At 39.5% G+C, this 17,360-nt stretch overlaps 1 protein-coding gene across 1 annotated transcript; it reads right to left on the bottom strand.

The window, feature by feature from the left end:
- Positions 1-2,443: 2,443 nt before the first annotated feature.
- Positions 2,444-17,103, bottom strand: C5H4orf19 (chromosome 5 C4orf19 homolog). The gene is made up of 3 exons (XM_062492840.1): positions 17,018-17,103; positions 4,442-4,489; positions 2,444-3,380 (listed from the first exon to the last, which is right to left on the bottom strand). Exons 2-3 carry the CDS (start codon positions 4,471-4,473, stop codon positions 2,444-2,446), a joined length of 969 nt encoding a protein of 322 aa, XP_062348824.1. The 5' UTR covers positions 4,474-4,489; positions 17,018-17,103.
- Positions 17,104-17,360: the final 257 nt, after the last annotated feature.

The following is a 17,360-nucleotide window of genomic DNA, read 5'->3' as shown; positions in this document are numbered from 1 at the left end:
TTATTTTATGGAAGCTTTCCATATGATACAGGTTTGAGATCTGCAGATGCCTGACTATTTTTTTCCGTTTTATTTATTTATTTTTTTTTCTGTGAGAGCACTGACCAGTTATTTCCAATGCAGTGAGTAGACTTGATTTATGCTGGGTTTTGCCTCTTGTATTTATGACAGTGAGAACTTGGGCTGCAAGACATGCACTCTGTGGCTCAGTTGCTCTCATGTAGAGGGTTTCAGCCTGGTGGCCCATGGTTGTAGGCAGTTGCCTACAAAAAATTGCTTGGTTTGGGTTGTCTGGGCTGTGTCTGACCAGGGGCTCTCCTCTAGTATGTTTTAATGCCTGGGGAACAATGTGAGAAAGTTGCTGTGATTTGCCCTTGAAGTTTGAGCTGGAGCTCAGGTTAGAAAAATCTAATTAAGTGGATATTGAAAAAATCAGGTAAGTTTTCTGGGGTGTTCATTGCATTTCTTTCTTTAACACCTTTTTTACTTGAATTGGTTTTTGTGGTTTGTGTCATGGTGCAGCAAGGGGCTGCTGGCTGCCTGAGGCTGGGATGTGGGGAGCAGTAGGGGCTGCCTGGGGATAGCAAGGCTGGATCCCACAGCCAGAGTCTGTCCCGCTGCTCCAGCCAGGGCATGGGGCAGCCAGCAGCAGCAGGACAGCCCCAGCCCAGGCATCTCTGGCAGGGCCCATGGCTGGGCTGGCAGCTCTGCCTCGCTCTGGGGGGTGAATGGGGTCCTGGGCCCCAGGCAGGGCAGGGGGAGCCCTGGGATGGTGGGCAGGGACAGTCAGGACTGGGAGACTCTCAGCATAACTCCTTATTGGCAATGTGCCGACACTTTCACTGACCTTCAGTACTGTGGTAATCTTTGAAAGACAGATGCTGATGTAAAATGTGTATGCACTCATGAGAAGGCTTAGAAGGACCTATTAAAATAGGAAAAGTGGTAGAGAAATCAACAGCACTATAATACTTTAAAACCATATAAAGCTTTTTTATTTTACACATACAATGTTGTGACTCTTGTCTGTAGCTGAATATAGTTCTCTAGAAGCTGAGACTTTAGGTTGTTTTAATCACTCCTAGGAGTATCATTAATGTTCTGAGAAATCGAAATCAGCATATACTGTAGGCAAATACATTGTTGGTGCTTTTCATGCATCTAATGAGGGCTATATCTTATTGAACTTATTTAATGTAACTTCTAAATTCAGAAAATGAATAAAGTTCAAAAGCCACCAGATCATCTTTTATATGGTTAAAAATTTATTAGGAGTTCATAACAAAAACTTGGAAACCACAAAATTTCAGTATAAACTGTCAAGCACTCTCTGTTTCAATCATACTTTTACTGAATTGGCAGCACCAAATTGGTCTCTACCTCCTTTTTTTTCTCCCATTAGAAATGCAGCCCTTCCAGTAATGCAACTATTTTCAGATCTTATGCTTAATCCAATTTGGAAGCTCAGTCCCTTTCCTGATGTAAATTTAGGGACTACAGCAGAGCTAAGGAGGGGGTTCACATTGGCTCTTGCTATTTTTGTATAAACAAAACACATCTTGCTGGGTATGAGACACAACCTGTTTGAAAACTGTATTGTTAAGACAGGTGACATGGACCTGGGAGTTTCAGGCTGTAGTTTTTCAGTAGTTTTAATCTATCCAAACTGGTAGGGACTGAGTTTTGAGCTCTCTCTGGCCTCTCTGATAGTGTGTGCAGTTATTCCATGAGCTACTTTAGCACATTAAACCAACAGCAAGTTATCCAATCTCTTGAATTTGGCTGGGCTTCTGCTGTTTTAAGGAACTGAAGCAGGAACACTTGGGTTATCAAACACAGTGAAGGGAGAGGAGATGTGTGGGGAGAAATGATGTTATCATTCTAATGCCAGCTGCACGTGCACAGATTTAGGCTTAATCCATAATGGAACCATAGCCATGGTAAAGTTCAGTCCAAGCTGCCTTCTCTATTTCATGTTTCAGTTAGATCACAGAACTTTGGCTCATTTATGTGGGTTTTTTTTTCTGTGAATGATGGAAATCTGTGGTTTCTAACTTCATGGCTTCAGTAGTCCTATTTTAAATAATGGGAGTTTTGTGAACCTGGAACATGCAGTGTACACAGACCCTTATGAGGAAAAAAAGGGAACACTTGCATGAGTCCAGATGAGGTTGGTATACAACTGAATATTCTGTGTGGAAGAAATGATTCTTTGCCCTCCTATTTGGGCCCATAGTGAAGAGTATTACCATTAGTTAAGGAACCACTTCCGTACCTCAGGCAGTAGAAATTAAAATGCAGTATAAAACAGCTGAAGGGACCGAGGTTTAGTTCCAACTCCTTTTATATATGCTGTTGATAACAGCTCTTCATGTGTGCTGTATGTTCATATCGATCCAGAAATACCATCTGGATCTTACCCAGTGTATTAAAAAGAAACCATCTAGTACTCATCATCTTCCAGGTCTTCTCCTGCTGTTGCAGCATCCAGTGCAGCCAGAGCTGCTGCAACTTCAGCATCTTCCTCTTCAATTCCTCCATTGACATCTTCCTGGCTGGTCTGTGTGGGTGCCTGTGTGACTTTGGTAACAGCCACTGCAGTGATACCACCAGTAAAGCTCTCACTCAGACTTGCAGAGTCAGTTTTAAAAGGTTCAGTACTGCTCTCTTTCACAGGCAAAGGTGGGATTACATGAAGGTCCTGGTCCTGTACTGGTGAAGTACCAGTGTTTTGGTCTGAATGTGCACAGTTGTCTGAAAAGCTGTCTTTTTCAATGTAGTTCCCAGTTTGATTGCCATTTTGGGGATAATCAATATCTGGCAGTCTTATGGCATTGTTTTCTGTCTCCAGTATTGAGTTTCCTTTGAGAAAGACACTGTCTTCTGCAGACTGGGAGTCTGGAATACTGTTAGGCACTTTGCTGGCTGCCTTGCTCTGACTGCCTGTCTCTAGGTCAAGTTCTTGTCCAGACCTATTTGATTCCGTGTAAAAGTCTCTATTGCTGGCTGAAGAAGCCTCTGACTGGCTGGAGGTTCCCTTTTCCCTGGTTTCTTTCACTGGACTTGTGTTGCAGCTAAGCATGGAGTGCTGAGCACAGGAGTTGCCACCATTGACTGCAACATCAAGCTTTGCAGCACACTTCACAAGGCCATCCTCTTGAGAATTGTTGCCTCTGTGATTCCAGAGAGTTTCTGTTGTACTGTTTACTGGATTTTTATTTTCTGTTTTGTTTACCTCATCATTCTGGAGTTCATTTTTGGGTTCTTCAATTTCACTATTCTCTTTGAATTTGGATTTATTGCTGCCTTGTTCATTGTATTTATAGCTGTTTACTTCATGAATGCATGATGATTGTACTTCTTCTGGATCAAATATATAGCTGGAGTAAGGAAAATTTGTAAAGGAAATGTTACTTAAGATGTTAATCAATATAATCAGTAAGAAAGACTATACTTCCTTTTTAACTTGAAGGTCTTGAGGAAGGAGTGTCACTGAACTTTACCTTGAGTCCTGAGAATGAGTTATAAACTGAATGAAAATGGTGAATATGCTGTTGGCTGCTGTCTACTGGGACTGATCATAACTAACCCCTGTAGTGAGATTCACCAGGAGCATGAGGAGGAGGTTGGAGAACTGTGTCCTGGGCATTGCTTGTTTCCAGCCTTATTTTTTATTTTCTCTTGGGAGCGGATTAGCCAATGAGTAGTCATAGCATGGATTATTAATTAATATGTACTCATATAGTTGCTAAAATATTTTCCATTTTTTCCCTGGTGTTCTTTCAAGTCTTTAGTCCTTTTTATTCCCTCCTCCTCATTAATTTTCTCCCGCTTGATCTATAGTTTCCTTATCTCTCCAAGAGCCTCTCTCTTTTCTTTATCTTTCTTTTTTTCTCTCATAGCACCATTTTCTTCCCAGTTCCTTACCTGTTCTACAGAAGTGGCCAAGAGAAGTAGCAATGCTCAAGTGGGGCTGAAATGTGGTCTTTATAAAACTAGCTAGTCCTCCTCTCTAGGGAGACTTTTAATATGGGAATTCTTCCCCTGGTTAACTACGTTTAACAGCTATGATGAAAGCAAGGAACTGTTGTTCATTTTCATTTCTTGGGAGTGAGGGAGGATCTGACAGTGTGTGCTCCTTGTTCTGCTGTATTGAGGGAAGCTCATGCTACCTAAATCAGAAAAAAGTTTGCTAAAGAAGAGTCTTCAATGCAACACAATTCCTCTTGTGGGATAGGAATTACAGAAGTGGGCATTAATTACAGTGAATTTAAAGGACTTTCATAGGAAATCTGTATGCCTATGCTTAAGGATGCTGTAAATTGTGAGAAAACTCCCAACCTTTTAAAGTGGCTAATTAAAGCAACAGGTGTGGGAGAGCACAGACACATGGTTTAATGTTTCCTTTTATTCAGTCTAAGCAACTCTTGTTCTATTGTACCTTTGTATCATTTTGCAGCACCTGCACCCCATCTGGATTTTCCTTAACCTGAAAAGAGAGAAAGGAAAGGCAAGGGGGAGATAGAGTGAGTGAAGCATTATGAAATTGATACATGAGCAATTGCATTGAAAATGATGCTTATGTTTAGAAAGGTTTTATTAGCTAAAAAGAAAGATGTCTACACAGAATGGATGGAGCACTGTTCAAGGTCTTTGTAGGTTGTTTTCTTGCATTGGCAATGGTCTTTAATTGGGGACAAATCTGGGGAAGAATTTAACAATTCTTAGATAGTGGTGTTCTCTCAGAATATTTTCCTAAGCAATTTTATGATTTGGAGAATTGTAAGTCAGTGTATTTGGTGTGGGTTGTTGGTTTGTTGTTTGGTTGGGCTTTTTTTCCATTTTGTTTTCACCTGATACCTATTGGTAAAGTTCTCTACCATGAATTTGCCCAGTTGTTTTTTGAAACAGTAAACTGCTAGCATCTACCACATCCTTTACTCAGTAATTTCACAGACCAGCCTTGCCTGTGTGAAGAATCACCTGCTTTTGTTTTTTACTAGTTTTTTTACTATTTTTTGACTAGTTTTAACCTGTTTTTTACTAGTAGTATTTGTTGCCTCGTAGTTCTTGTATTAGAAGTAGTGACCAACATGTCCAACTGTCACCATAGTAGAGGTCCTGTTACTGTCCTTCAGTGCTCATCTATTTAAATGTTACCCATACTGACATTGTTTTGTGCCTATGAACTGTCCTTGTGGTGCTCTCTGACTCTTTTTGCATTTTTAAAATCCTATCCAAATGAAGTGTGGGATTACAAATGCGGAGTTCTCAAGGTGCTTGAAACCTGAAAGAAGCAGGTTTATTCTTTCCTAATATCTTCTTGTTTCCATTCACTTGACCCTGTGACACCTTCTGAGCACTGAGGTGACATTTTTGCAGAGCTGTCTCTTAGTGAGACACATACAAATTCCTGGAATGGGCATCTTGTTATAAGCAGTATGTTGCACCTCCATTTTACTACAGTAAAATTCCAGAGTTTCACTAGAACTAGCAGACTGCCTGTGTTTTGCTACACCATTGCCTGACCCAGTGAGATGCTGAGAACTATCTATTGTATGGTTCTTATGCCTAAGTCTTTTATTATGAGAAGAAATGGTTTGCTAATTTGAACCCTTGAGAACATTCCTGTTCTGAACCTAAACTGAAGTTCCATATTTGAACATCTGAAACCCCCAATATTCTTTATGGGTGGTGGCTATTTTATTTCAAGTTATTAAGCCAGGGCAGGTTATTAAGTATGTTTTGTCTTTCTTCTTCTCTTGAGATACTCTACAAACTCGCATACTTGTGAAATGCCTAAGGACAGCAGCTCACTTCCCATAAAACAGAAATTGATGAAGCAAGGGGAGGGTATTTTCTGGCACAATTTATTGGTAAAACATCCAAGGAATTGGATTTATTCTTCTCAGGCATGGCCTGAACTGCACACTGGCAATTATGCTAGTAGAAATGTAAATCAAAACTCTAAAATCTGAGTACTACTGGTATTAGCACTGAGCTAAATACCTGCTGTCAGATATCTCATTCTGGGAGCTTCTAACAGCCTACAGTCATTCAGCAGCTGGTTTTAGCCTCGGGTATAGCTGCTCATACCTATGCTTTTAGTCTTTGTGTACTCATGAACTGTACTGGAGCAGAAATTTCAATCAGGAGCAGCCACCTTGATGTAGCTGAGTGCTTGTTGGGATGGCTTTTAAGCCAGCCTGCCTTGCTTCCTTTCTCTCGGTGCTGCTTCTCTCCCTGAATTGCAGTCTCCCTTCCACATCTCTGCTGACTGTGTATGTACTGTGAGTTCTCACCCCACCCACCTCAGCAACATCATAGCAGGAATTCTGATACAGGGTTTTTCATCTGGAGAGGACTGCCCACTGAAATGCCTACACAGGTTTGGCTTAGCTTTAAACTTTATATGTTTGGTGAACCTAGTTCTGATTTGTGTGTAGACCAGCTCTAATAACAGATGTTGCCTCTAGCTGACAGTGGGCACTTCAAGTCAGGGTACTTCTCCTTAGAGTTTTGTCTGACAGATTTCCTACTCAGGGATTTTATTTGCAAAAAAAAAATATTTTTTTTTAAAAAGCAAAAAATATTGCTTATAGTTTTTAAGCATTGAGAAGTCCTAATTGCTGACCTTTACTCTGTTGTAAAGACATTTGTGATTATCATAGAATGCAATTATAAATTGAAATTGCTGTTGTAGTTTTCACAGAAAACACTTTCCTGTTTATTTGTGTATGTGTTTTGGTTTTTTTTAATTTTTATTTTAATTACAGCTGCTGTTGGAATTATCTCTGCAGTTACTGCATTCCACTTTTCCACTGATTAGTTACAACTGGATCTGTCCAGTGGCATGAATAAATTATTAAATATGGAAAACAGTGTATGTTGTATTATCTTATGAATTATTTCACATCCCTGAAATAGGAATATAGTTTTACAATGTCACTGTCTGAATGCTGGCTTTTTTTTTATCCTTTTGCCCTTTCCTTCCATTTATGATAATCTTTCAAGTCAAGCTGGAAAATAATTCTGGGGAACAAATTGCTTTTATAGCATGAGAAAGCATGCTTTAATCCTACTTATCTTTAGATACTGGGTTCTAAAGACTTATGTATTGTGTGATGTTCATAGTTGCATTAATGGATAAATAATACTAATAAGCTGCTGTCTGGAGCAGTTTGAGTCAAACAAGTGCTACAGGCTTGAAATAAAAGAGTCTTAGAAACTTCAAGCAATGGATGATGATAAGTTAACTAATACTGAATTTATAAACATTGCATCCTTATTAAATGTTTGTTTTGTCAGATATGCCCTGCTGCTAAATTGATAATTTCAGATAAACATGACATGATGTGGAATGCTCTTTTGTAGAACACTTTGGGGACTATTTTCCCCCTAAAAAAAGGCTGCCTGTCTAAAGTGGCAGTAAAATCCTCGGCTTTAACATTCAGATGAAACTGCCATTAATCCTAGATATTATTCTTTCTTGACCATGAAATTTCTGGAGGCCTGTAAATGTCTGTCACTAGTTATTATGCAGTTACTTAATCGTGAACACTAATACCTCACCTGGCATTAAAACTCTGTAAAAATGTTAAGTAGAGATTTTTTAGAAGTTTTTTTTTGACATAGACTGGACCACTTGGAGCATTTGCAGGAATGAGACAGAGCTGTTGAGGGTAAAAGGAATGAAGGAGGCCTAGAATTAATTTTTTTTACTCACCGAAATTTTGAACTTTTTTGCACAAATTTTTCAGCTTTTAGTAGGTGCTGAATCTCCTAAAGTGTGTCTTTGTGGATGAGCTTGTACCAGTTTCTACAAAATAATCAGATTCTTGCAGTGTGACAGTATAGAATAGCCTTGTGGTTTGCATATTGAGTATCAGTGCTTGTTTCATTTAAAGTTACGATTCTTTTCTTCATTGAAAAAGATGGAAGAGGCCCAGTTTTGTGTGTTTAGCCCAGCCACCCCAGCAGACATTTAGTTGACTGTGTCAAAAGATAGTCTAGATAAAATGTGCTTGCAATGAATAAATTAAGTGTTCACAGACAGACAAGGAAAACCTGATGTTACAAAAGGCTTTCTTCCTTTAAAGTAATATGATACAGAAGAGCAACTTCTTAAAATAATAAGTTGAAAAAAAATCGCACCTTGGAAGAAGGTAGTAATTAGTCTTGATCTGAGGAGAGCAGGACACAAATCCCATCAGTGAAACAAATGCTGAGAAAGGGGAGGTGGTTAAAAACATTCATGGTGGTGCCTGCTAAGAGGATGAGGTGGGACTTCCCTTTCAAGTATGAGACCTTGGTGAAGATAACAAGAATAGTGTCTGACTCCAAACCCACAACCTTGTGTTTCATGCCACGGTGTGCTTTAAGAGAAGTCTGCTTTTCTTTATCAGATTTGAGAAACACAAGGTGTCTGGCTTTAAATTATGTAATAACATTAGCTTATATTGTCTATTTAAACTGTGGCTGTGTTATGAGTAAATAGAAGGCAAACAAGAGATAATGTCATGAAAAGGAAAGAAGAAATATTTTTGAGTCATAAACATGGTTTGGCACCTTTCTCAATGTTCTTGGGAGTTTACATGGAAACAGAAAAAGGTCAGTCTTATTTTTGATCATGGTGTATTTTAAATTCTGTCTTGATTTTTTATTTTTAAATTCCTTTTGGACACCTTAAGGAGCAGAAGCAGAAACCTGAGGGAAACAATATTTAAATAGCTTCTCTAATGGATATCAAATATATAAATTCTGAATTAGAATAATTATTTTTAATCCAGTCTTTTTAAAAATTTTTTTAACTTTTTTTTTACTTTGTTTGGAGTTTTCATCCCACAATCCCACACACTCTGATGCTTCTGTTGTTTGGCTTTTTACTCTCCTCCGTCATTTTTCACTCTAGATTACATTAGCAAGTATGGAGATTTTTCCTACATGGGTATTATGTGGGATGATTAGCCTGAATGAAGTAGCTCCCAGGGGCCTGAGGCATTTCCTCCTGAAGACTTTTTAGAGGCATCTTTTAGACTTGATCCTGCCAGTGTCTTCCCCATCAGTTTGCTGTGTTTTGCACTCCTCAGTGAAACCTGTCCATCGTGAGGATATTGCCCTACCAGTCTCTTTGCAATGGACAGAAATCCTAGTTTAGCAAAATAAAATCTGTCTGCCTCACTAGTAACACAAACACAATTTACTATGTTGGGATTTTTTTTTGCTATCATAGATGCCAGATTCTAACCAGCTAGGAGACATATGAATAGAGGCAAGTGTGGGAAGAGAAAGTGTTTGCATAGAAATATGTGCAGAAGAAATATAGTGAATGTGGTGTGGGAATAACCTTAGAGAGCTCTAGCACTTGGCAAGCTTCTCCTAACAGGAGGTGCATTTGCCTTCTGTGCTCAGCAGGCATTCACACCTCTCAGCAGATTTCAGAGACTGTCCTCAGCATGTGCTAGGTCTGACAAAGGCTCAGATGTGCCTGGGCTGGAGGAAGGAAGTGCAATGTCCATGCTTGTTGCAGGGTGGGTGGACAACGTGACCTTTAAATTCCTTTTGAACCTGAACCATTCTATGAGTCTCTGTGGTACTGAGGCATGGAGGCAGAGGAATAATTGATCTGGATGACAGATAATATAAAAGAGGCACAGGAAAACTGTAGGAGGTGTGGTAGAGTTGAGATGAGCTATATTTGGAAATTTAGAAAACTAGTAAACATACAGTAGAAAAAATTACCAGCCCGTGCTAGAGGGGGAGAGATAATAACAGGGAAAAAAAAAAAAAACATGTAAAGGAGAGAAGATGAGGAGCATAACAGCCACCCACTGTGCAGGCTAATCACTACTATTGGGTGAATATAATCTGTAAGAACAGTCTTTCTTAAAATACAGAGAACACTTAAAATCCTGTGTTTTTTTCCTGACCTTAGTCACTCTTTTGAGACCAGAGGGCATCATAACAGGTGCAGGCTTGGGGAGCAGGAAACCCCGAAACATCCTGGGCCCAGAATTATCTGAACAACCTGATCCACTTGAAGATGTCTCTGCTCATTGCAGAGGTCATAGGCTAGGTGACCTCTTCCAACCCAAGCTATTCTGTTATTCTGTCATGGTCTGTGGAGAGCATATTCTGTGCTCAAATCTTCACTGAGACCAATACTTAGATATGGACTGAAATCTAATTTCATTTTTCCTGACTGAATCTTAATCTGGAAATTTAGTTTAAATGTGCTTCAGGGAATAACTCAATTGACATATATAATTTAAAATAAATTAACTAAACTGAGGAACTGTAGTATGATCCCTTATAGGAATCCGATCCCACCTCATGGGTTATTTTAATCTGTCTGTTTTTTGCTAGCTGAATTGACTTCAGTCTTTTTGTTCACACCTTCTTAAAATGCAGCACTGAGGTGTTGTTCCTGTACTTCAGCCATCTTGCAGTCCAGCCCTAGTGAGATACCTGGCTGTGCCATCCTGCTGACAGAGTGTGACCTATGGATTGACTTTCAGTCACCCTGCAGTCATTCCTCTCTGTGCTGCTCTGCAAGAAAAGAAAACTGTGCAAGAGCTTTTTCTGGTGCAGCTTACTCTCCTCTTTTGAGGGAGGCAGGGAATATAATATTTGGGAATAAGGAGTGTCAGTGTCTGACAGAGCGTTATGCTGTCCAGCCAGCACAAGGTTATTGCCAAGGTTATTGTTGATTGTCCTATTTATTTTACAGAGCTGAGGAGCTCCACAGGTCTGTCAGCCTTTTATTCTCCACTGAGATTATTGCCTACTGAACAGCTTGCATGTATTTCTAGTACAGCTAACAGTGAAGACAGGAGAAGCTGGCACATTGAGACTCCTCAAAAACCTGTATAAAATTTCTTGAGCCACAGCCTAACTACAGTGGTGACTTATGGCTCTCAGTTTTTGGATGCTTGGCTTCATTGTCATGCCCTGCTTGTTCCTTTTCAAATTGAAGCCCCTGTTTTTTACAGATAAATATGATCATTGCTTGAATGCAAATAATCCATACACTGTCATCAGTTGTTAAGGCTGATAATGTATTTTTAAGGTGATTTTTTTACCTTTCTCCCTGGCCAGGCTGAATCAAGGCGATGGATTGTACATTGTACAGGGTGGCATGATACTTTGCATTATTGTGACTAAAGTGTCAAAGTTCTGGGTTATATTACATACAGACACAGTGTTAAGACAATGGCTAAAATTATTTCAGTGAGGGAGGAATTTGATGTGTTCTGTGACATTCAAGACATGAAAGTTGATGTTGGTTTTGTGCATGGGATTTAGTGATATAATTTAGGCTTCTTCCCAGTAATGCCATGAAACTAATTTAGGCTTGTAGTATTTTCAAGGGAGAAAAGTGGCTTTAGTCAGTCCAGTTATCAAAATCTGGATCTCATTGATCAGAAGCATGTATTGCTTGTTATCTGGAAAATTAAAGATATCTCACAGTTACAGCCTCATAAATTTGGATGCTTTGTATTCTGATATAAAGTAGTTGTTTCATTACTGAGGAAGTAGGTCTGATATTGCAAAATGGTTTTGCTTCATCAAGGTAATACATAGCAGAATAACTGAATCCTTAAATGACAAAGGTGTGTGAGCAGTCATAGCAAGGGGCAAAGAAAACCAAGTGACACTTAAACAGAATTATTTCTAATTAGCAGAATCCCACACTTTCCTGGAGATTAAAAAGCAAAGTGATTTAAAGGTTTAGAGGGTTCTCCTCTGAAGACACACTATAAAAGCTGGAGTTGTTCAGCCTGGAAAAGACAAGGCTCTGGGGATACCTTGTTGTGGCTTTCCAGTACTGAAAGGGGACTTATAAAATGAGGGACAGTAACTTTTTACATGAGTAGATAGTGATGGGACAAGGCAGAACGGTTTTACACTGAAAAATAAGAAATTTGGATGAGATGTTGGGAAGAAATTTTTTACCCCGGGGGTAGTGAGGCAGTGGAACAGGTTGCCCAGAGAAGCCATTCCTCAAAGTGCTCAAGACCAGGTTGGATGGAGTCCTGAGCAACCTAATCTAGTGGGTGGCATCCTTACCCATGGCAGGGGTATTTGAACTACATAGTCCTTAAGGTCCCTCTCAAACCAAGCCTTTCTACTCTATGAATATCAAATACCCAAATAACAAGTACTGTACTTGACAGCTGGACCATAGATACAGCATAGCTAATCACCAAAGTATGGCCTACTCACCAAATAAGCAGTGGGAGTATGCTACCATGATTTTAACCTTTATTTGTGTGTCATCTGAAAAGGTATACATGTATTAAGTGTAAATGCAGGAAATTTGCAATAGTAATAATTGACAAAAATGTGCAGTTCCTATGACCTTTGTTCCAAGATAACAACAGTAGCAGTCAACCCTGACTGCCATGTACATGAAATAGTACTACAATGTAATAAATGATGTATTATATCTTTGGATTGTTCATAACAGCATCCAATCTGGGGTACAGTCTCCTAGCTGAGAGATGTGTCTACTGTGCAGGGGTCAGTTATGGTCCCGAATTGTGGCTGCATGCTGTGACATTTCTCAACACAAGGGAAAAGCATCCTGCCACCGTGATGTCTGGCTATGATCTGATAAAAAACTACTTTGGCAGTCAGAGTAATGGAAATATCTGCCTACATTTGTTTTCTCAAAATGCAGAGAAAAGGTCAGATTTAGTCTGCTCTGCTTATACTAGAAAAATGCGTACAAATTATCTTACATATGTGTAGTTGTACTGCCAAGAAACTATACCAGTATAGTTGGCAATGGCAGTACCTGCTAATTATTATGTGCAAGTGGGAATACTTCAGCTGGAATGGGGAGCACCTGGATTGATGCAAATGCAACGTTAGAAACTGCTGCACTTCTTTACAGCTGCTCCATTCCCATACCTCCAGGTGTCTAGCTGTGTTTTTGTCAGATCCCGATGGGTTTTCTGCTCCCACATTGCCTATTCACATTCTTGCTTTTTCATGCAGCTGTTTTGTGCCAAATTAAGAGGCAGCAGTGGGCAGGTCTCAAGGCAGGGAAGTTTGGGTGTTACCAGTACTGCCTGAGCACACCTGCACTTGTTTGCAGGTGTGTTGGCAGAAAGGAAAGGTAATGAAAAGTAGATGCTATCAGTTCCACAAAAGGTTCTATTTTGATGTATAGCTGTTGGTCATTACCTAAGCTGATAATAATATGCATAGCTATGTTAAGTCCTGCTAGACTTCTCCTCAAAATGTCCTTCTTTTCAAACCAGTAAGGTCAGCCAGATCTTCCACTTACCCCTGGTGGCTTCCTGACCATATTAGTCAGCATGTGAAGTGCCATGTTTTGTTCTCAACACAGACTCCTATTTCTACCTTGAAAGTTTCAGGGGTTGTTTGTGTTGTTGTTCTTTTTTTCTGTTTTGTTTTAGGTTAGTTTGTTGTTTTTTTGTTTTGTTTTTAAGAAGTCATTCTTGTACTATTTCATTCACTGACTACTATCTCTGGTAGCTGTTGACTGTTGCATAAACAGTTGAGAGAGTAAGGCCAGCTCACACAAAAGTTGGACCTTTCTGTGAGGTGTTATTGCTGCAGCAGAGTGCCCTCGAGGGCACAAGGGCTTCAACTTGGAGGTGATCTGAGCATACCATTTTTTTTCCGGTTATGCTCTTTGCAATAGTTTTTAAAATATTTATAAGATACTTAAAAGGAAATACATTCTCTCTGATTAGTTCCTCATCGTTCACAGCACTAAGTCACAGAACATTTCCCTACCCTCATTATTTACCATACAAAATGATTGTTTTATTTTTAAAAAGTAAAAGGAAGAGTGGGGAAAAGGGTAAAACTCTTGTAATCATTAGCCAGTTTGCATACAGGAAAACCAAATACAGCAGGTAGCATAAACCTATTCATTTCCTCTTCAGCTAAGCTTGTTTTCTACATTTGGTTTTACCAAACTTACATAGTCTAGTGTTTAAATTACTGAAGTTTATGTTTCCTGCCTTTTAAAAATATCAATTAGATAAATTAAAATTGCTTGTTTAATAGTGGGGCCTAAACACCTGAGTTCTGTTTAGTCCCATATTACATAGAGACAAGCACAGAAATGTGCTCCTTCCCAAGGGATTTATGGTCTAAATGTGTGACAAGGCAAAAACTGAGGAAGCAGATGATCATGTACATGTGAAAGAAACAATCAGAAGAGAAACTATATTTTAGTCAGTAACTGTGTTAGGCTAGGCCTGAGTGAGGATCCGTCTTTGGCAACACAAGCAGAGCCTCGAATTAGTTGTAGCCAATTTTTATGTAACAGAGGGACTGTGTCTGAAATGTCATTTCTCTTGAGAGGTTAAAGTGTCTCTATGTGATCTTGTGCAACTCTGCACCTCGTAGGATGGATTCTTGGATCCAGCCCTTCACCTGAAAATCCTTGGTTGTATCCAATGTCTTTTTAAAGCATTTAACATAGAAGCAGTTCTAGAATCTGGTCTTGAGATGGTGCTGCCATAGGTCTTCAATTCACAAAGTTCCTTTTGCTCCTTTCCCAATGGCAGGCTTGAGCAGCCTGCTTCAGAGCGTGCCATCAAGGACATGATTTTGGTAGCAGTGAGATGTGTCTTAGAGACTGAGGATCAAAATGACCTGGGGATCCTAATTTATGATGGAATTCTCTAACTTTTTTAGTACTGTGTGAAACAATCACTGCCTCCTTTGTGGCAGTGATTTGCCACCCTGTTTTGGTGCTGTCTTCTGGCTTAGAAGTCACTTTTTCTTAGATTTCCATTTACAGAATCAGATGATTTAAGCCTGCTTAAATATAGAAGTACTTTCCAGATGTGGATTGTTTCTCAATTGCATATATACATATATATATATATGTATATATAGGCTAATTTTTTTAACCTCCTGGAATAATTCCATTTTTATGGTATCAGTTTTATGGATGCTGTTATCAATAAGAAATCCTGCTTGGGACATTAGAAAAATTTGGAAATGTCAGACAGTGAGCATGAAAGATACAACATTACCACGGTAGGATTTAGACTGTGAGAAAAACTGAATAAGCCAGAATGCTTCCTAAGTAGATTCTGAGGTCATTCTGTTCAGCCTGGAGGAGACTGAGGGAAGGCCTTATTGCAGTCTACAACTTCCTTATGTGAGAAAGAAGAGGAGCAGACATTGATCTTTCCTCTGTGGTGACAGTGACAGGACCCGAGGGAATGGCCTGAAGCTTCAGGGGAGGTTTAGTTGGATTTCAGGGAAAGATTCTTCCCCTAGAGGGTGGTTGAGCACTGGAACAGGCTCCCTGGAGAAGTGGTTTCAGCACCAAGCCTGACAGAGTTCCAGAGACATTTAGACAATGCTCTCAGGCACATGCTGTGTCTCTTGGGGATTGTGCTGTGCAGGGTCAGGAGTTGGGCTTGGTGGTTCTTGTGGGGCCATTCCTACTCAGCTGATTCTGTGATGCTGTGGCTGTGCCATGCACATTGTCAGACGGTGCCACCCACTTGCAGCACAGCAGCACTCTGTACACTCTGAAATCAAGCTCTTTGTTGGCCCATCTGCTGGAAGCTGTTGCCTCTTGTATTTGCCTGTGAGTTCTGTGGAAAAAATAATTTACCGGTCTTTGAATAAATTTCGGGCCAAAGATAACAGAACCTTTAAAATATGCTGATGAAAGACCTTGAATCTCTAGGTGACCTTGGTGAACAGAGGAAGATGGAAAAGGAGAGAGAGGTGGAGATCTCATATGTTTTAGTTATTGTAAAATTCTTGTGAGTTAGAATAAGAAAATAAAACTTAGGAAATCAGCACTGAAGTCTAAGCAGATTAATCCTGTAATTCTGTCATTCTAGTTTATTGAAAACTCTTGATTGCACATCAGTTCTATGGAAAGGCTCAGTGCTTCTTTTTTTCATTGTTTTTTCCCTGTTGAGTCTTTGGAAGTGGGTATGAAGAGACTGCTGGAGTTTAGCAGGCCTTTATCCTTTAAGTATGCCATACATTTTTACTTCAGGGAGCAATATTCTGAAAATAGACTTGAATGTCCATGGAGATTGCTTCAAATACAGGATTGGAGTGTTTGTTGTATATGCATTTGGGCAGGATTTAGGCCAGGCAGGATATGTGATCTCAGTTCTGGTATTCAACTGTAGCTTAGTGTGCCCAAAAATAATCTTGTCCTGAATATTTCAGATGCTTCTGATTTGTTTATATCATACAAAATATTGCTAGTGGCAGGTATCGTGGTGGTATTGTTGTAGTGCTCAGAACATCAGCCTCTCTTAATACCAAGAAAATTGGATAAAGCCATAAGCAGTTAGAATAAGTTAATGATTCTCTTTTGTAAAAACAAAAGTAAAAAAACCCTCCCAGCAAAAACTATGCTCTTGCCCTCCACAAAAAAGAAACCAGCACGAAAAAAACCCCAAACAAAACAAACTTCCCTCACCAAAATACAACACATTGACCAAGGAGATTTCTTAAAATTGTCTGGATGTTGTGCTTTTGTGTTTGACCATTTAATGGCATAACCTGCAGCTTTTTATAGGGAGACTGCTAGACATCAGTGTACTGTCCCTCTCAAACCAAATTAATCCTTATCTTTTCCACTTAGTTCTCTTTTCCCAAATCCCCCTCTTTCCCCTGCTTGCCTTCCATTCTTCTTGTTCTTCCCATACCATTTGCCTGCATTTTCACATTTTCTCATGCCATTTTTCACCTGTGTTAACTTAGATTGATTCAATTTTGTATTCCTGTATTTATTCTGTACAGTGTCTTTTTCTAGACTTCAGAGTGGAAATTGGCAAGCTTTTATATGCTACATCAGGGAACTTATGGGTTGGAAAGAAACACAGTTCTGTTCTGTCACTAGTGCTTATCACAGCTCAGCGTTGTCATTAGAAAATACTGTGGAGTACTGTGAAGAGAGATAATTTATGTTGTGGAATGCTGAAGTCACAAGAGTGAATGTCCGGTAAATTTTACACCTACACAAGGAGAAAAAAAATAATCCTACCTTTCCGATTGCACTCCATCGACTGCTTGAAAGTTTTGTTTTAAATGTCTTGGTCCTGCAAGAGTAAAACACTTTGCAAATGGTTTCTTCACGTGCACACATAAGAAGGAACCTCTGAAGCATTAACCGTCTACTGCAAACAATGTGGAAATAGAACAACCTCCTCTTGGTACCATTGTGAATTTTAAATTTAGACAGTGATCAAATAAATCACTTTAGTATGCTCATCCCCTTGAGCTGAACTGGAATGCTAACCTGCTTAAAGTGAGCATAAGCTTTGCTACAGTGGATTAGGACTCATGTGAAGTGTTTAAACAACAACAGTAAATTAGAAAACTTTCAA

Source organism: Cinclus cinclus, chromosome 5, assembly GCF_963662255.1.
Source record: "Cinclus cinclus chromosome 5, bCinCin1.1, whole genome shotgun sequence".
NCBI lineage: Eukaryota > Metazoa > Chordata > Aves > Passeriformes > Cinclidae > Cinclus > Cinclus cinclus.
Note: the sequence above shows the minus strand (reverse complement) of the source record. Positions and strands in the feature narration are given on the sequence as shown.

Excerpts from the sequence above, each read along its gene's own strand:
- C5H4orf19 (XM_062492840.1), bottom strand. The coding sequence starts at position 4,473 with ATGGGGTGCAGGTGCTGCAAAATGATACAAAG. Across the intron at positions 3,381-4,441 it reads TGCTGCAAAATGATACAAAG|CTATATATTTGATCCAGAAG; the intron begins GTACAATAGAAC and ends TCCTTACTCCAG.